Source organism: Cyprinodon tularosa, unplaced genomic scaffold (assembly GCF_016077235.1).
Source record: "Cyprinodon tularosa strain WSP-4 unplaced genomic scaffold, ASM1607723v1 ctg7, whole genome shotgun sequence".
NCBI lineage: Eukaryota > Metazoa > Chordata > Actinopteri > Cyprinodontiformes > Cyprinodontidae > Cyprinodon > Cyprinodon tularosa.
Window position 1 is genome coordinate 2343533 of NW_024039451.1, and position 21042 is coordinate 2364574.

At 38.2% G+C, this 21042-nt stretch overlaps 1 protein-coding gene across 11 annotated transcripts in view; it reads right to left on the reverse strand.

Moving 5' to 3' along the window:
* vav2 (vav 2 guanine nucleotide exchange factor) overlaps window positions 1-21042 on the reverse strand; it is a 320101-nt gene that overhangs the window by 67536 nt on the left and 231523 nt on the right. For all 11 annotated transcript variants that reach the window (XM_038268275.1, XM_038268286.1, XM_038268283.1 and 8 more), the window contains 2 exons: window positions 20899-20967; window positions 2184-2289 (listed from right to left, as the gene is read on the reverse strand). In XM_038268275.1, the coding sequence (XP_038124203.1) occupies window positions 2184-2289; window positions 20899-20967 (175 nt within the window). The remainder of the gene's footprint in view (window positions 1-2183; window positions 2290-20898; window positions 20968-21042) is intronic.

A 21042-nucleotide genomic window follows, 5' to 3' on the forward strand; every position in this document is an offset into this window, starting at 1 on the left:
CTGCATCAGGATGGAACCGACAAACACAGTAAAAGACAGATGTTTCCTTAAGCACTCAAGCACAGCACCTTGCAAAATGTTTGAAACACAAATAACTTCTTAGTTTTTTTTACATTTTGATAAACTGCAACCACAAACCTCAATTTATCTTCATTAATTTTATGTGACTAGATGCATGTTAGGATTTTTACAAGAAGTAATCTGCAAAAGTAATGAAGATGTTTTTTTCTATAATACTTCCAGTTCAGTCATATTGGATGGGGCGCTAACTGCCAAGGTCTGGGCCACTGTAACCTATGAAGGATCTCCAATCAAAACAATTCTTCTGCAGCCCTGACTGTAGGTTTAGAGTCATCATCCTGCTGTGGAGCGAACCTCCACCCAGTCCCGAATCTTTTATAGCAACAGACAAGTTCTTTTTTTTTTTTATAGCCCTGTATTTAGTTCCAATAGATGGACTCAAAAAGGAAACGTATCATGCTTTTTTCCCTGAAACAGCGAGTAAAGAATCAAATAAAAAAAATAAGAAATATAGATCCTTTCATAAAGTGATTTTTAAATATCTGTTTTTAAAGATATGGATAAAATATTCTAAGACCCCCCTCTTCCTCCCACCTCTGTCTTTAGCAGGTTGATTAACAAGGAGATTCAACATTACAAATTATCTAGTTAAGGCAAGAAGAAAAATTGACCCTATTTCAGATTTTATTCAAACAGTTTATCTTATAAAAGCTCATTCTTCATCAGAATTCATTACTTTGATTTTTGTGCATCACACGTCCAAGTCACCCGAAAGTCCAACTAAAATCCATTAAGGTTTTGTGGTTGCAATGTGACAAAATGTTAAAATAGCGCGAGGTGCAAAGCAGTGAATAATGAGAATACTGTGAGATTTTTACCTTCATGGTAAAATAAATCATTTAAAACCCACACAGTCAAATGAGTGTGTGGAGATTTCAAACTACTTCTTTCTTAAACATCACTTAAAATGTGGGGTGAGAATGCAGCACAAGCATAGCTTCTTACCCTTTATCCCTCGCTTTTGAACTCATGAGGATTCATGTCAATGTTAAACTGAGTTTTTCTTCTGGATTTAGCAGAATTGTTGTCATCTCGCTTTGGTTGTTTATGCTTCTAATTAATGTCTGTAGCAGGTTGACATTAAATCAAATAAGAGCAAAAATACTGTGCAGCACCCTATAGTCTACAGCTCGCCACACACACCTTTTAGAAACACTCAGCCGGTTATATTTACAGATAATTTTTCTGAAAAGGTATCAAAAACATTGCAGTAAATTACCACACAGTATTGCATCATTTCACTCCAAATAAGTTGAGAAAAAATAAGATTTAATCAGAGCATCTATTTCCTCTTTGGACACTATAACATACCTTCAGGGGATGACAGAATCCCATGTTTCTTAGTGAATGTTTTTAGCAAACATTTCTGTTTTAATCTTATCATTTTCTGGAACAAGGGACGTAATGATGAAACATTTTCAATTTTCAAGGCAACTTGATCTTTATTCATGTTTCTAATAAACTGAAATCAGAAATCACAATGCCATGCAACACAGGAGGCTCCAAGCTGTGTTAAAGGGAATCAGGCCCACAGGACCACTGATCCTCCTCCATGCTGTGGCTTTAATAATTTTATTCATACAGTAGTTATTCTGTTTTTACATGCCACACTGACTTGTAGTGTTTGTAGATGAAAACTCCAATTAAAAGTCCAATTAAAGTCCCAGTAGAATGTAGAAAACTTTAATATATCATGTGTATTATGATACTTATCACTGTGTTATCTTGGATTTTATTAAGCCATTTTTTATTTGCATTGGAAAAATAATTTCTTTTTTTGTTATTTTGCTGTCTAGTTATGAGTGTTTGTTGTATATAAAATAACTTAATAAGCCTAAATATTATATCTTCAGGAATACTAGCCTAGATTCATAAAGTAATCATACTGTCTGTGGTTTTGTAGCTAATTAAACGTATGATGATTACTCCTTTTTCAGCCTTTTTTGTGCATCTTTTGCATCCAGACCAATTTTCTGATTTTGGTAAAGATGTCAACCCTTAAGAATGTATTTAGTATAGTCATTTGTATGATGACACACAGCTCAGAAAATCAAAAGATCATCAACTGAATTAAGGTGGGGCCTTTGATATATATTTCTCACCATGGGTTGTCGTACTTCCACCTTAATGATGTCCTCGTAGATGTCGTCCCCATCGTCCTCACATGGCACACAGTCGTAGATGTCATCTTCACCCAGGTCATGTTCACTGAAGTGAGAAAAAAATGCCGTGAGGTTAGATCAAAATCCCCAGGAACCAGTAAAAACAAGTAAAACTTGAAGACAGTTGTAGCACCCAGGGCTTTCAAACCAGTGCCATGTCATTATCTTTCACACATGAGAGCCAGCGGCTTGATGTGATTATAATTCCTTTAATGATTTTGTTTCCAAGGAAGAGGATGCAGCACCCAGACATTACAAACCCTCCCAAGTGTTGGGCTCCCATGTGGCATTTCCCTTGAATCTGTTTATATTGTTTTGGCACCCAGCTAGCTTACTGACCTTTAATTAGGCCAGCAGCCAGCAGTGCAAAGACAGTTGCTGTGGAGAGAACGGCTGCTGGTCCTCATGCTATCAGAGATTATACTGCACCTCACCTTGCACTGCAGGAGTAATTATTGCTCAGGAAACTGACTTGAAGAGAAAAGAGGCCACAGAGGAAATCCTTTTCAAAGGCAAATTTTCTTTTTTTTAAAGTTCCTGTTTTCAATGTTTGATGCCATATACACTATATTGCCAAAAGTATTTGCTCACCTGCCTTGACTCACATATGAGCTTAAGTGACATCCCGTTCCTAATCCATAGGGTTCAATATGACGTCGGTCCACCCTTTGCAGCTAGAACAGCTTCAACTCTTCTGGGAAGGCTGTCCACAAGGTTTAGGAGTGTGTTTATGGGAATTTTTGACCATTCTTCCAGAAGCGCATTTGTGAGGTCGCACACTGATGTTGGACGAGAAGGCCTGGCTCTCAGTCTCCGCTCTAATTCATCCCAAAGGTGTTCTATCGGGTTGAGGTCAGGACTCTGTGCAGGCCAGTCAAGTTCATCCACACCAGACTCTGTCATCCATGTCTTTATGGACCTTGCTTTGTGCACTGGTGCACAGTCATGTTGGAAGAGGAAGGGGCCAGCTCCAAACTGTTCCCACAAAGTTGGGAGCATGGAATTGTCCAAAATGTCTTGGTATGCTGAAGCATTCAGAGTTCCTTTCACTGGAACTAAGGGGCCAAGCCCAGCTCCTGAAAAACAACCTCACACCATAATCCCCCCTCCACCAAACTTTACACTTGGCACAATGCAGTCAGACAAGTACCGTTCTCCTGGCAACCGCCAAACCCAGACCCGTCCATCAGATTGCCAGATGGAGAAGCGCGATTCGTCACTCCAGAGAACGCGTCTCCACTGCTCTAGAGTCCAGTGGCGGCGTGCTTTACACCACCGCATCCGACGCTTTGCATTGCACTTGGTGATGTATGGCTTGGATGCAGCTGCTCGACCATGGAAACCCATTCCATGAAGCTCTCTGCGCACTGTTCTTGAGCTAATCTGAAGGCCACATGAAGTTTGGAGGTCTGTAGTGATTGACTCTGCAGAAAGTTGGCGACCTCTTCGCACTATGCGCGTCAGCATCCGCTGACCCCGCTCCGTCAGTTTACGTGGCCTACCACTTCGTGGCTGAGTTGCTGTCGTTCCCAAACACTTCCATTTTCTTATAATACAGCTGACAGTTGACTGTGGAATATTTAGGAGCGAGGAAATTTCACGACTGGATTTGTTGCACAGGTGGCATCCTATCACAGTTCCACGCTGGAATTCACTGAGCTCCTGAGAGCGACCCATTCTTTCACAAATATTTGTAAAAACAGTCTGCATGCCTAGGTGCTTGAATTTATACACCTGTGGCCATGGAAGTGATTGGAACACCTGATTCCAATAATTTGGATGGGTGAGCAAATACTTTTGGCAATATAGTGTATGTAGGTTTCTGGGTCAGAACTTCCACTTGTTTAATTCCTATTCAGTTCAATACTTCGAGTTAATATTGTAGTTATTTAGTTCTAAAAGTTGGAGCATAGCCCATCCTTTGCAAATGTCCCTTTTGATTGTTTATCTTAAAACTTAAGGATTGCATGGGGCAGTATGGGATTCCCAGAGTTGGATTACCCTGCCTGAAAAACAGCAGAAATTTTCAGTTCAAGTTACTGCAAAAAATAGTTTAGTATTGAAAAATACAGTTCTGATTCTGATACATTTCAAATTAGCTGGTGCTTAGAGAATGCTAACTTTAGTTTAGAACAGTTTTTGTTTAATAAAAGTAATTATTTTTAGTCTTCATACAATGAATCTTGTTTATTATGAAAGAAATGGAGCTAACTTTTTAGCCAGCTGGCAGTCAGTTAAAAGCAACAGGTGGGGGGAGGACAGCATCAGGATGGATGGATGGATGGATGGATGAATGGATGGATGGATGGATGGATGGATGGATGGATGGATGGATGGATGGATGGATGGATGGATGGATGGATGGATGGATGGATCGATCGACAGATGGTTTTCAGATTCCAGACTTCTTCCATTTAAAGAGCTGAATATTGTTTTAGTTCTTTAGTTAAAATAATCCTACCTCACTGTCTACATAAAGTGAGGATAAGGAGAATAAGATGCATCTGACCCTAATCATAAATTCAAGCTTGCAATAATGCTTAAGTACGGGTTGTTAGTTGTTGAAGTTTTAATTGGGGTGCCTGGGTTCACTCTCAGTAATATGCCTCTTCCTTTTTCATTAGGTCAAAGTGGCTCAAGATGAATACTGACGAGGCTGCGTGGGAGGACAATAGCCAGCCTCTGCTGTCCTATCAGCACGTCCTCTCTGCCAGTGGTAGGACTATAGGACCACCTGCAGGGATGCTGGATGACACACAGGTTATGGTGAGGCACATTCTTAAATCTTCAGCGACAGTATTATTAAAGGAGGTCAATAGCACATTTGTGGTGGATGTCAGAGAGGAAGCTTCAGCTTGATACTATAAAGGAGAGATCTAAGAATCTAAGTGCTTTTTATACAATAGGATATAATTATGAAATATAAGTCAAGAAAATAAAGATGCATGAAAATCATCAATTCAATATCTACTCATATCTTATAATTTGCTTCATCATTTTAATCTGTCTCTATTTATGCTGGTTTGCATTTAATTATCACACTCCTTAGTATTGGTTTTTGATTTCTTTCTTCATCTTTTCAGTTAGTTATTCAATAATTTACTCGTCTTCAATCAACAGGTTAAATGTAGGCGTGATCACTTTTCAATTTCTCCTTAGGATGATGCAGTGTCAGGGTTATCAGGTATGGATATAATCTTCATTTATGATTATTGACTTGTGTTCTCATTGTAACTCTTTCTAATGGGCTGAGTGAAATTTTACTGCCTCTTTCTTTGAATGACCAAACACCTCATGGTTTAGATTTTTTCTTTTCTGTTTGGTGCCTTGCAAAGATTTTTAATCTCTTGCAAATGTAAAAAGGAACAAAAGGGTACCACCTAGGCATGTGTAACTGAAAACAAAAGAACACATTGTTCATGTACATCAATATTTCTAGAAAACACCAACGTGTTCCCATGTACATAACTGAACACGTACATATGTGCATTTTTATAGGTGTACAAGAATAAGATGGGAGTATCTCTCTGCCAGTTTTAATTTGCTGCTCTCCTTAGTCTAAACACGTAGAATTCATTGGAGGAAATGATCGCCTCCTCTTATGTTTGAATTGCTTAGTTTTTCCAAAAGGGCCTCAACTTTTCTGTTTGTAAATCTGAGGATTAAAGTCTTACTTTCACAGCTTGGATGTCTTTTATTGTCTCTTACACTTTCGACACCAAAGGAGGTTCTTTTTTGTTCAGATTATTAGGATATGTCTTCTCAGTGGTGCAGTGGGTAGCTGCCTTGCAGCAGAAGGTCGTGGGTTTGATTCCTGGCCCGGTGTCTTTCTGCATGGAGTTTGCATGTTCTCCCTGAGCATGTGTGGGTTTTCTCCTGGTACTCGGGCTTCCTCCCACAGTCCAAAAACATGACTGTTAGGTTAATTGGCTTCTCTAAATTCTCCTCAGGTGTGAGTGTGTGCTTAAATGGTTGTTTATCTCTGTGTTGCCCTGCGATGGACTGGCGAGGGGTGTGGCCAGGGTGTACCCCGCCTCTAGCCCGTAGACAGCTGGAGATAGGCACCAGCACCTCTTGCGACCCCACATGGGATAAAGGGTGTCAGAAAATGGATGGATGTTTGTTTTGATAGGTCTATGTTACTCAAACAGAACTATAAAAATGTGAAATTAAAATTATGCTGCATAATTCCTCAGATAGTTCTCTATATAATGCATTTAATGATGAAGATATCTCATTGCTAGACTTTAGATTTGATTTTTTTTTTCTTTGCAAAACAACAAACACACGCTCAGTCAAACTGGGTGAAAGGCCTTTAAAAGATGAAAAAAAAAAACAAGCCAAGTTGATTTTATAAAAATCCCATTCCAGAACTAACTTCCTGTGCATTTAAAGCACTAATTATAAAAACAGCGCTGCCCTGTCCCTGATCTCACACCTTTGAGATGTTTAAACTTTGAATGCTTTCACACTGCCTTTAATTGGTCTGCCGTGTTTGTCATTCCTTATAATGATATTTGTTCACTAATGCGCTCTGAAAAACCTCTGAAGCCATCACAGAAAGACTGCGTATATTGAGAGATTAAATTAAACTCAGATTGACAGGAATTTACTTAGGGGTAAAAGAGTAAAGTGAGCAGAACAAAACAGGCATACAGTTAAATTTTTTTGTTGTAAAACATTTGGGAAGATGCAACCTTTTTTATTCCTCAGGATTTTGTACACCTTTATATTTGGATTATTGAATTAACCCCCAATTTAAAAAAAAATGCTGCTGTTGAAAGGAGTTGCAAACCAATGCATTTTCCCATAATGTGGGTAACCGCATTTCAAGAATGGACCTGATTAAAAAAGAAGAGCGCTGTGAATATAGCTGCGCTAAATTGGGATAGAGACATCATAAAATATCATATGCGTAAATATGTGTCGCTATGAGGAAGAGAGGAAAAAAAAATTTGTGTTATTGGCACACAGTTATATTAACAATTTCCAATTCTATTTTTCTGTTCAGCTTTAGTGAACATTTATAAATAATTCACATGCAACCATGTGGGCATCTTTCTTTGCGTAGGTGTGTTTTTTCCATGTCTTGGCATGAAAATGCATCAGTGGGATTCAGAGCGGGAGAGAAGGACCTTGAGGCTCATGAATTAGGGTCTAATTTTCTGTCTGATAAAACAATGACGAGCCAGAGGGTGTCCAGTGCGCTTGCACGCAATCGGCTTAGTCAGTGCTACAGGCTTATGATGACATAGCTACATCAGTGAGGAGGAGGAATGGACAATGACTCATTGCATTCCAGCTATAGAAAAATGTGTTTTTGTGGCTTCCTTACCTTCAAAATGATAAAAACTTAGAATTCTTAAGGTAAAATACATGTAAATGTAAATTACTCAGATAAAATAGGAGGAGCTTAGCAGCAGCCCATGGTCCAGTACAGGCTGCCTTATCAAATCCACAGTAAGACTGAACACCAAAGGTTGCAAAAAAAAGGATAATGATTAAGATAATTTGCAAAAACAAAATAAATACTAATATTGCAGCTGCCTGTAAAGTATTGATATCTCTGTCTACACAGTGAGATCTGCTGTGGTCATCTACTTCTGTCATGCACTTGTAACATGGAAGAAAAAAAATTCATTCCACCAAAATTCCTTCATCTTATATTTTTATTAATGTATTCAATTTTGGTTTTACTCTGAAATTATTACTTTAAGGAACGATAATCTGTATAATAGGGGAAAGTTTAATTTTACTTTGGCGGGTATAACCTGTGACATCACTTCCTCCTTCCTCACAATGTTCGTTACTGCAATGGAGGAAGGTGAGTTTTCAGGAAGGTCTTGTCAATTTCTTTTGTTTAATTAATGTAAAAGGAAAAAATGTTTAGTTGTGTTTAAGCTAACATGTTCGTGAGTTGTTTTGTTAAAAATGGAACGATTTTTATCGAGTGAAAAGTTTTTTTACTGTGGCAGCATTTCTGTGAACAAGCTGACTGTTTCTCCCACGCAATGCTTTTTTTTATGTGCTCCTTTTGTCATGGGCAGGTGGCTTGATGTCGGCTGGATGTTTTTATTTGCTGCTGAACAGTTTTGTTTCACTCTTTTCAGGTATGTTATTTCTTTTTTTATTTCTTTTTTTTATTATTGACCAGGATAACAATCCCTTAACACATATTATGACGAAGCCAAAGCTTGATGCCTGCGAGCAGCGATGGGTTGCTAAACTTGCCCCATACACATTCGACTTAAAGCATATTGCGGGCACCAAAAATGTTGTGGCAGATGCTCTCAGCAGAGATCCATTTGCCAAAACAGTTGGTCATAGGCTCATTACTGAATGTTGTGACGATTTACTTGTTGAGTCTGAAGGAGTTGGTGAACAAGGGATTCAAGATGTCTTCCGTCTTAAAGTTCAGTGTCATTGTGTAGGAGGAGCATCACAGGTCAATGCTGTTAAGCTTCACTCAGTTAATTCCAGAGGTCATTCAGCTATAAAAGCAATCATTGATGCACATGACCAGTGGAATGTGTCTACAGAGTCTAGGGCAGTTCCATTTGTCCAGACTGTTCAGCAGGTTGCTGATTCATGTAATGGATCTGATCCATTACCTGCCATTTCCATAGAAGAACTCCAAAGGAGCCAAGAACAAGACCTCAGTATTTCTAAAATACTGCCGTTTTTGAGCAAGAAAAGGAGGCCATCCAGAAGAGAAAGAGAGGGATTCGATTCAGGAGCACTTGTTCTTATGAAACAATGGGACAGACTCAAGCTTCTTGATGGGGTCCTTTACAGAGTAATCAAAGATCCTTTAAGTAAACAAAGAAGATATCAGTTTGTTCTACCAAAAAGTCTGGAAGTGAAAGCTTTGTGTGGGGTGCATGACTTAGCTGGCCATCAAGGTCAGGCAAGGACAATCTATCTGGCGAGACAGCACTTCTTCTGGCCAAAGATGGAAAATCAGATCAGAAATTATGTAAAGTGTTGTCAGAGATGTATACTGGCTAAGACACCAGAGCCTTCCGCCAGAGCACCACTTGAAAGCATCAGAACATCTGCTCCAATGGAATTGGTGTGTTTGGATTTTTGGAGTGCAGAAAACAACCGACAGCAATCTGTAGATGTTCTTGTAGTGACAGACCACTTTACAAAGTTGGCTCATGCCTTCCCATGTGCAAACCAAACAGCAAAACAAGTTGCAAGAAAGCTGTGGGACCATGTCTTCTGTGTGTATGGGTTCCCAGAAAGGATTCACACTGATCAGGGGGCAAACTTTGAGAGTGAACTTATCACAGAGTTATGCAAGCTGTTTGGTGTAGCCAAGTCGCATACTACTGCGTATCACCCAATGGGAAATGGTGGGACCGAGAGGTTCAATAGGACTTTGGGGAATATGTTCCGTTCACTACCTCTCAGAGAAAAAGCCAAATGGCCCCAGCAGATACAGGCATTGACACTTGCATACAATGCAACGATACATGAGACCACTGGTTATGCTCCTTTCTTTCTCATGTTTGGCCGTGTCCCGAGATTACCTGTTGATGTAATCTTTCAACAGGTTCTGCATGATCCAGTAGTGGTTGATTACAGCAGTTATGCCAAGACACTAATGTCCCATTTAAAAGAGGCGGCATGTATTGCTTCAAAACATGCTATGAAGGAACAGGATAAGCAGGCCAGGGAATACAACAAAAAGGTCAAGGGATTTCAACTGAACAAAGGAGATAGAGTCCTCCTTGCTAATAAAGGAGAGAGAGGAAAGAGGAAGTTGGCCGACAAGTGGGAATCAAAAGTCTACAGAGTCATAGACAAGGACCCCAAGACACACATCTACAAGCTTGAAGATGAGAAAGGGGAAGAAAAAGTAGTGCATCGGAACCTCATTTTGGATGTCAGCTTCTTGCCTGTTGAGCCGGCAGATGCTTCTATGAACGAGACAATGTGCAGTTTTGATGAGACTGAGGACGAGTGTTCTATAGCAGAAGCTTTAGGCTCAATGGATGAAGAGGATCCAGGAGATACAACCAAAGCCAGGATACCCAGTGAAACGAGGGTTACCAGTCTTTTTGATCCTGAGGAACATGAAAGTGAGCTGTGCAATAAACAGACAGAAGAGGACAGTGTAGAGTCATTGGTCTTGGGTCATGAATCTTTGGATATACATGAATCTGAGGTTGAGACTTTTGACCTCAAGGAGTGTGATGGCCTAAATGTAACCCAAACAGCAGGCAGCTTAATGGATGGACCTAAAGAAACCATGGACACAGCTGAGGGGGGTCAGGATTCAACTAGTGAGGCCATTAAAAGAGCTGATAGCTCAGGTGTGGTTAGAACACGAGTTGGTAGGGTTGTTAAAAAGGTTGACCGCTTGATAGAGTCCATGGCTCAGAAGCCATTTGGTATCAGGCAGTTTACTGGCTCAGTTCGCAGAACATCACAGTCTCTACTCTCCTTGTTTTAGTAAGGGTGTTATTTTTTTTTTCCTTCTCTTTGCTTATTTTCTTTCCTGGTTGTTCGTTTTGTGAGATGTCTATTATTATGGTTATATGAACGAACGGGACATAAGTAGATGGGTGGTTTGGTGTATTCGGCACCATACTGATCCACGAGAGTTTGAGGTTTGATCACCCTTAAATTTCTTTGGGCCTGTGTTAACAGGTAGCTTCTACAGTTGATTATAAAGATTGTATTCTTTGGAATAATACCATCCTACTTTTGTCCAGGTGTTGGTTTTCGTGTTATGGGATGAGTTATTTTGTTGAGCAATCAGGATTTTGGTGTCATTCAGGGAGGGTGAATGTAACATGGAAGAAAAAAAATTCATTCCACCAAAATTCCTTCATCTTATATTTTTATTAATGTATTCAATTTTGGTTTTACTTTGAAATTATTACTTTAAGGAATGATAATCTGTATAATAGGGGAAAGTTTAATTTTACTTTGGCGGGTATAACCTGTGACATCACTTCCTCCTTCCTCACAATGTTCGTTACTGCAATGGAGGAGGGTGAGTTTTCATGAAGGTCTTGTCAATTTCTTTTGTTTAATTAATGTAAAAGGAAAAAATGTTTAGTTGTGTTTAAGCTAACATGTTCGTGAGTTGTTTAGTTAAACATGGAACGATTTTTATCGAGTGAAAAGTTTTTTTACTGTGGCAGCATTTCTGTGAACAAGCTGACTGTTTCTCCCGCGCAATGCTTTTTTTTTTATGTGCTCCTTTTGTCATGGGCAGGTGGCTTGATGTCGGCTGGATGTTTTTATTTGCTGCTGAACAGTTTTGTTTCACTCTTTTCAGGTATGTTATTTCTTTTTTTATTTCTTTTTTTTATTATTGACTTAACTTTCTTGGTCTGTTCTGGAGTTTTGTTATATATATATATATATATATTTATTTTTGTTTTCAAAATGAACACATTTTTATCCATGTTAGATATTCATTGTGGAGGTTTGTTCGTGATGTGTTTTGTAATTTTTTTTTATCTCTTTGGTCCTCATTTAAAATATTTAATGAGGTTATTTCTAATAATATCTGATGTTAAATATGTAATGAGCCTCACAATGTTCGTTACTGCAATGGAGGAAGGTGGCTTGATGTCGGCTGGATGTTTTTATTTGCTGCTGAACAGTTTTGTTTCACTCTTTTCGGAATAAACACGCCATTTATTGGCTGACTTGGAGTGGTTGAACGAGAGATTATTACACAACGCAGAGGCCGGTTACACACTTTCTACTTTGGAAGTCAACAAGTTGTGCATGCAGGGATCCTCATACTTTAGAATTAGCCAAACAAACGGGCTGATGATTATATTCTTTACCTCAAACATACAATCATGTTTGAAAATTACATTATTTACTATTTAATCATTCCTTTCTATAGGTGAATTTTTACAAAAAGAGAAATATCTTTCAAGTTTTTACCTCTGCAATATCTGAAATAGATTCTCTATCTAATAAAGCATTTTCACAGGATTTTATCAGCTGAAGCTGCTATCAATATTGACATCCTTGTCATAAACCAAAATATTCTATTTTAGAATCTAAACTATTAAAGAATATCTACCCTGGTAGGGCGTAGACTGCCAAAAAAACAGAACAAAGAAGAAAATAATCATAACAGAAACAATCATAGGATGGCAAAAAATGGCGGAAAAATTGAATTTGCTAGCTTCTCTATCCAGCCATTGACTTTTTATTTTGCCATTGACTCGTTTTTTTTAATCATCTTTTTCAAGAGAATGATCCAAACAAAAAAGCATGATAAAACAAAACCAGTAAAAAGTGAAACAAAGACCTTGTGACAGTGCATGTTTAGGAATAGAAATCTATGTGTGTGTTTCACAAAGGAAATAAGGCCCTTGGCAACTGTGCCAGATCCTCCGCATTTCATGCTTTGTCAACTCCAAGATGGAGTCATTCCAGATGGGTTGGACCTTGAGTTTAGCGAGGTGAAAACCTGACATCTGAATGCCAGAGGCAGGAAGTAAGGACCAGGTTCACCACATTAACCTCTGAGACCTCAATTAGATGAAGTAACTGATACAACATAACAAAGATACTGATTCACAGACATTTACATGTCTGCACTATAGAACACTACAACAATCCTTTATACAACAAGGGCTTTCAGATGAGCTCCTGATGATAGCTGCAGGCCTCAATCCACCTCAGTCAACATCACTTTGTCTGACACACCACGCTCTGTATGGAAATCCTCTAACAACTGAAGTGACTTGTATTTAACCTTTGAATGATACTCAGTCAAGCAAAGCACAATCTCCTTCCGCTGCCGGACGTAGATTACTCACACAGGTAAAGATGCAAAGCATTAAACAAACCCATCAACTAAGCACCACAAAACTTTGAACTAGACACTATAAAGTTGACAAAAGTTGTGTTAGATGCTGAAATAATTTTAAAGGATGCAAGAGTGATTTTCAAACAATGACCTTAGCTGTAGTCTATTTTCCATGCAAAGATGTGTGTTGCTGAAGGTTTTAGCTGACAGCTGTCATCCTAGCTACAAAAGAATCACATAACAGTTCTTATCATTAGCTATTTTTACTTCAGTTTATTTTGTCAAATTTAATACTAAAAGGTAAAGCAGACTAGAAGAAGACAAGATGCTGATGGACAGTCATCCTCTTGCAATGTGGCTCTGCAAAAATAGTTAAAGTTTCTATCAACTTGAAATACTGAAGTTCTATTGATTACATCCATAAACATGTATTTCAAGAAACCTAATCAACAAAGATTATTTAAAATAGACATAAACCGTTTCACAGTCAAAGGGATAAAGCGTAGTATAGTGACCGCCTCTCAACCATGCATTGCCGGAGCCAAAGTTTCCAGGTAAAGTGTTGCTCAAACCTTGGTTGTCTCGATCAACTTGCTTTCTTTTCATGGTGTAATATGGTCTCCAGATAAACAAGACGACCATCTACTGTTGCCCCATGGTCAGTCAACTACATATGGGAGAGTACTGCATCAGGCACGGTCATAATGTGTTGTATGAGCCAAGAGCCTTCATGCAAATTACCTTTCCCCATTTCCTAAGACCACTGCTGAATGCCAATGGCCAAATAAGGCCAGATAAATAAAATGTAAAAGAAAAGTTTTTTTTTTAAAGAAAGTTTTTTGGGTGATACTATGACCCAGAATTCAAGCCATCTGAACTTTGTCTCTTTAACTCAATGTTTGTGTTTAACAATTTCTTGCCTCCAAAAAAATTCAATTCAAGAACACAATATACCCTGTTGTTAAATACATTCCTCTTACTAACAGGTGATAAGATGAAGAGATAATCCATCCACCAATATAGTTTAACGTTCATCAAAATCTAAAGCTATAAAGCTAAGTCCCCATTTTACACCTGATTCTCCAGTCGGTCTCTTTTTATTCTTCATGCTATTGAACAGTTTCAGGAGTTGGTATATATTATTACTGAACTCTTCAAAAAGCCTTTATTATTGACAATAAAAAATGGTGGCAGCAATATTGCCGTTTTATATCTTACACACTGTCTTTTTTATTGCTCTACCTGTTCTGCCTTTGCACTGTTTTCCTCAAACGCTAAAACAGATTAGCTTTACATCCATAAAACATGATTGTTATTACTGTGGAAAGAGGATCATTGTCCCCTACTCCATTTTTTGCAGTTCAGTCATTCACCTGTCATAAATCACACATGCATCAATATTTCAGACTAATTAATAAGTCTTTGAGAGGCGGCTTATTGCTAGCATGACCTATGTGCTAAGCGTGTCCGACTGCATTAAGTGGAGGACCTGCTGATGAATCAATTTTGCTTCTGTCCATTGGTGGAACAAAATGTTCATCATAAAAGGTCAAGTGCAGCAGAATGATTAATTCAATAAGACCCTGCCCTCTGCTACTACAGCATAGGTCACACATAACCTTGCTTTTGTGACATTCCCTGACCATTAAAGAAAACCATGAACTCAAACCTCTTGCTAATGGAAGCTGCTGCTTACGGTACCAAGGTTAATTTCAATAAATGTGAAAAATAGATTTGACATGTTAAACACTGCTATAATGTTTGCGTAGCACAGAGGAATGCAATTATATCATCTGTACAATTTAGAAGCTTTTAAAATGATTTGCAATAGTTTTTATCCCCGTATCTTTTCATATGTACAGACCAAACAGTTAAACATTATGAATATTGGTGGAATTTCACTTAGGAACTCAAAACTGTTCAATAACAAGTAACCTTGCAACAAGAAAACAGTGCATTTAAAATGAGATCCTTAAATCTTTTTATAACAATCATAATTATGTTATCTTATTTTTCTGTTTGGAAAAAGTAGCTTTGATAAAGACTAATTGTTCCACTCAGGATCGTAGGCATTGGAGTAATTGTACAGCAGCCTTGATGGTGGTGTACTTGCAACAGTTCCGCCTTGCAAGATGAAGGTCATGGAAAAGCCTGATGCCTTTCTGGAACAAAATACACTTTAATAATAAAATTATAATAGGTTAACTCATCCAAACTTAAAAATCGGTTACCTTAGTCTTTTAGGGTATATTCTATGGATGTTTTTCTACAGTGTGAGGATGGTGTGTTCATGATGGTTTGGGATAATTTCTTCCACACTATTGTAGCCTTCAGCCAAAATCAAACTTTTGGTCCCACCGTTTCCTCCAAATCTGTGCTGTGGTGCTTCCATGGCTTTTACAGTGACTTGCTTCAAGCACTTTCAAATTGCTCAACTTATAGTTGTCTTGTTTAAGGAATTTTCCACCTGAGCTTTTAATCACTGCAGCTCCTCTAGAGTTTCCATTTTGCCTGCTTGCTGGCTCCTGTTGTTGTCCAGCCTCTCAGCTTACATAAAAGGCCACGCCTTGGTAAAGTTGTATTTGTGCCATACTGTGCCACTTTCTTTTCCAGACGATAGATTAAATGCTCAAATCTTGGAACTTTCTTTTCAAATCAGACTAATCCCTGCATTGACCACCTTGCTCCTTGGTCATCATGGCAGTTTTTGTTTGCTTATTTTGTGGGACAAAACTCTGAAGCACTTATAGAAGGGCTGCATTTATACTAAGACACATCAGTACTGGTTACTACTAAGGTGACAAGACAGGACAACGTTTTGCATAAATGCTTAAATGAGTTAGAATGTTAAAAATGCATCCCAAAGTTTGGGTTTTATTTTATTCCTTTTTATACAAATTAATTACCTGCCACTTAATGTTAAGTATTCAATTTGTAGATGTTTATTACTTTACATAAAATCAACACAATAACACAATTTTGTGGTATCAAAATACCCAGCGTTACATGATGACAGGCTTGGTAACTGCGTTAGTTTTTCATTGAAGAATTTATCTAACTAATTACTTTCCCCATGTTGGTAACATTGCTACCTTACTCTACTTCCAATGCGTTACTACAATTAGATCAATTAAAGCGACTTTGAGCGCACTTATAGAGATTTTTACAGCAAGCAGGCACTAGCGGGGAGCTGGGATAGGGGTACCAGATGTCACAATGTGGGCAGGTGTTCAGCATGCTCTGAATGCAGACAGAGGGAAGAGACAATGGTGTAGAGTCACTGAATGACAGCGTTCCTAAAGAAAAGCACTCACTGAAGTCAAAGGCTAAATGTTGCTGTGATTTGCTCATTATGTGTGAAAACAGAAAATTTACCTAGATCTGTTGGAAGCATATCTCATCTAAGGAAGCTCCTCACATCATCTAAACAATGACTGACAGCTGGCTGCCTTCATCAACACATGCTCTTTAGTTTTTCAGGTTCATCCTGAATTCACTTGCATGTTTTACTGTTTTTGAAATGCTGGGATTTTAAAGCCCTGCCCATTTTAGATTGTAAAATGTAACTTCATATTTACTTTCACAAGTTACTAGTTTCTTTTTTGTGCAGTAACAAAGCTACTAACTCAGTTATATTTCTGGAGAAGTAACAAGTACCTTGAAATCTTTACTTTTTTAAAGTGCTGTTCTAATTGCATTCCCAAAACAGAGTGGCAAAATGTGAAAAACTTCTGGGGGTGTGAATAGTTTTTCATAACAGTCATGATGCTGCTCTCCAAACTAGTTAGCTTTTTTTCTATTACTGTCGTAATAACATAGAAATAGCACATCATCTAAATTAAATATTGATTATTATTGATAATCTTGATTAAATATTAAAGATGTGTCAAGTTCTAGCAGTTATGTGTTACATTTAATTAAACTCAGATTTGACTCTAACTTATAATATGGTCTAATTTAAGCCTTATATTTATACAGACATCTTGCATATTGTGTTAGCAACCTAATACAGTATTAGCCTGCTTGGCAGCATCTCATATCCTCTACTCAGTCTGCATCGTCCTACAGAGTTCATTCCATCATGTATTCAAGCGGCATATATCTATAGTTTGCCTGATCTTCTATCAGCCTCCTGTTCTCCATCTCCCCATCATTCTGTGATGAATGACACCCTTCTCGGAGCGATTAGCTAATTATTCTCTATTATTCTGAGTCAAGCAGCTGCTGTCACAAGCCTCAGAGCCTACAAATCTTTATCACACACAGGAAAACCAAACCACTGTTCACCACAAATAGGCAGAATTGCACAGAAAGAAGAAGAAAACAAAATCTGACAAGAGCTGGTGTCTTCATTGCAACAGACAGCAAAGTTAGCTCTGATTATATAATCAGGCATATTTCACATATGGGAAACATGGTTTCAAGCTTCAAATATCGGATATTTGTGCCCTAGAAATCTTATAAGCAATAACATTGAAAACTTATGTAGCATATTTTTGGACAATGAGCATGAGTAAGGTGGCCCCAGTAGGAATAAAAGCTATAAATTAATATAGAATATCTGCTTCAATGTATATCTATTCTCCCACTCTGAAGTATTTGTCAAGTTAGCTTAGCTTTATTTTTTCTCTGCTTTTTCTCATCATATTAGCTTCATTTGGTCTTTTCCTGTTCGGCTGTGACTCCATCCTGGAGAGAAATGTCAGCTGTGCTGCTGCCGTCAACATCTCTGTTGTCAAGACATTGGAGCTTGGCCTGTTTCCAGTGTAGTCCTGTTTCTTTTACTGTGACTAGAAGAATTGGCTAGGAGCTCGTCTGTCAATCTAAGTCTTTCCCGGGCCACCCATGGAGCTAGTGAACAGTTTGTATATCTGCTTCTTCTTGTATCTCTGCTTCTGTCTCCTTAAACCCCACTCGGCTTCGACAGATGGTCGCTCGCACTGAGCCTGGTTCTGCTGGAGGATTCTCCCTGTTGAAATAGAGTTTTCCTCTATATTGTCACTACATGCATCATGCATCAGTCAAAGTAAACAAAAAAACATTTGTTTAGAACTGCCTTTGACTGTTGAATTAAAACTGTCAATTGAGGTATTATTACTGTAGTTTAAGGTTTTGGTGGAAAAGTTTTAATTGTTTTACTCATATTCTATCTTTTTTTTTCTTTTATTCCTTTTTAATTTTCTACTCATTTTCTAATTTAAATAATGTAAAAACATTTAATTGTCCATATACTGAATTGTGCTATACAAATAAACTGACCCTGTCTTGCTTGATCTAAAGAATTGCTGAAGAGTCGATGACAACTGGTTTTCCTAACCAACTTGACAGTATTGTGTCTGTAAAGAGTCTTGAGATGACATGTGTTGTGAATTGGCTATATATAAATAAACAGAATTAATACATCCAGCTCATGTGGTAAAAACTGAAACTTTTTGCCAAAACATGACTAATGAGGCAAAATGAGCATTAACCTCTTACACCCTAAGGGGGTATAAATACATTTCTGCCTGACAAAAACACACAAAAGTAAATAACTTATAGCCTCAAAGCTATTAGATTTAAAAAGAAACTTTTGGTACGTCTGTAAAGGTAAGATGTCATAGAATGGTTTTCTGGTGTCAGCACCATTGTAGCTTTGACCCTGCCTGAAATATTAGGGACAAAATACAAAATATTTTGCATTTTTTGAACCTCGCCAAAATTTTCTTTGAAATAAACATTGCAAAACACTACCAAAATATTATTTATAGCACAAAAAAGTAGTACAGACTTTCAAATCTAAATGTTGTGTAAAAATATACCAAATTTGGACTCAATCAGATGAATCATATTTATTTTAGAATGGTATTAGTGAGAAATTTCTTATGCGGAGAGGCCATTTTGGCACATTTATCCATAAATGTCACCAAACTGTGCCAAATATGTTTTTTACATCAATACTGGGGGTTTGGTAAAATTACGAGGTCACGTAGCAGCTGGACCCGCCGGTAGGTCCGTAGGTGTTAAACCCCTGAGAAGGTATCATGATGATAAGGAAAGAGGGAATTAAGTCAGAGTATTGAGGTACTCCACCACTAACAAAAGGAAAGTTTGCGATTATTAGACATGTAATCAAAGAGTGAAACAGGTCAGCTGTTAGATGTATGAGAACAAGTTTCCTATCAGCTGAAGTACTGCAATCCCAGCTTTTGAATTATCATTTCAAAAGCCTTCTAATACGTAAGTTTGTGCCCTGAAATCAAATGGTTGATGGTTCATGCCCTGGCTCAGGCTTTAAGTGTGGTTGTGTCCATGGGCAAGACACTTTACCCACATTGTCTACTGATGGTGGTCAGAGGGCAGAGTGGCGCCAGTGTACGGCAGCCTCGCTTCTGTCAGTGTGCCCCAGGGCAGCTGTGGCTACAATGTAGCTTGTCACCATTAGTGTGTGATAGTGTGCATGAATGGGTGAATGACTGAATGTAGTGTAAAGCATTTTGGTCAAGTCTCCTGACTTGAAAAAGTGCTATATAAGTACAGGCCTTTTACCATTTACATTTTTAACAATCATCATTGTACATTTACTAAAGCTGGGCGTACACTTTACGATTTTCGGGGAGATTTTCCAGTCGTGCGAGAATCTTTCAATCGGCCCGACTTTAGGCTGATCGTGCATCGTGAGTCGTGTAGTGTTACAGGGGGTTATGAGCGGCGATCAGCCTCTCACGACCACCATGATCAGGAATCGTGAGGTCGGGAGAATATCAAACATTTTTGATTTTCTCCCAACAGTCGTGGGCCAATCACTAAGTGCTTAAAGAAGGATTCTTCTTGTTATTCTTCCTCTCAGATGTAAACACAGCAGCGTGGCAGGGATGCAATGAGTGAAATGCAGTTCTCTCGGTAAAATTGAAAGACTGTAGTAGCCACGTTTGCTGTCTTTGTCCAAATTTGTTGTCTATTTTTCTTTTTAGGGCTTTCAGCAAAAGCTGAAGGAGCTGTAGCTGCGTGCAACGATTAAAAAAAATCGCACAGTGTGCGCCCGGCTTAATTCAACTTTTCTTATTGACCTTATTTTCTTCACTGCACATGTGGCACATCTTTGGTAGGCAACTAATTTATTTTTTTTATTTTCACTTTATAAATGCATTACTTGAATGCCATATTTTCGGAAAAAAGGCTATGATGAATTAAAATGTCTTATGTTTACAGTTCAGGAGCGATCGAAAGGCCAAGACATCAGTCAGGAAAATTAAAGCTCAACCAGAAACAGGTTTTCCCAAATAGTCAATGGTTGTATGTATTCCGTTAAATTAGTTAAAAAGATAACTGCTGAAAGTAAAGTACATTTTGATTTTAGTCGCACAGAAAACGTATATACTGCCCTCTGTGAAAGTGAGTAAATTACACCAGTTCTGTCAGGAAGAATGAGACAAAACTATAGCAAACTATTGTGGAAGGACACCCAGTGAGTTTAGTTTTATGATGGAAAAGCATCCATTCTTCAATATATTTGATTATTCTGCGCAACAGTCGCCTAAAACCGCAACAATTTTCAAATGCACTAATGTTAATGTTGGAGACTACCAGAAAAATGTTATGGTTTTATAAAGTGCATGAACTCTTTAACATTTTCTTTGTGTTTTCTTTTCGTTTTATGTGTTGTTGTTGTTTTTTTGGGGTGTGTGTGTCCTTTCTTAGAAACCAAATAACCATTGCTTGTGTAGTCAGTTGTCTTTTTAGATTTTGTCATATAAAAATGACAAAAATGTTTAAAAGAGATAAAAATTAGTGGGGGCCCCCTGAGAATTACTGGAATGTCCGATTGGGTGACTAGAAAAGTCAGTTTGTCATGTGTTTTTTGGTAGAATGCACACTTACTCTGCCAACTCCTCCAGGCTCCGGTACACATCATCCTCATTCAGAGCTGTGTCCTCGGACGGGAAAGGCCTGATACACAAACAGAACACACAGAGCGAGAGACGGTTACAAAACACTTTATCAACACACGCACACACATAAACA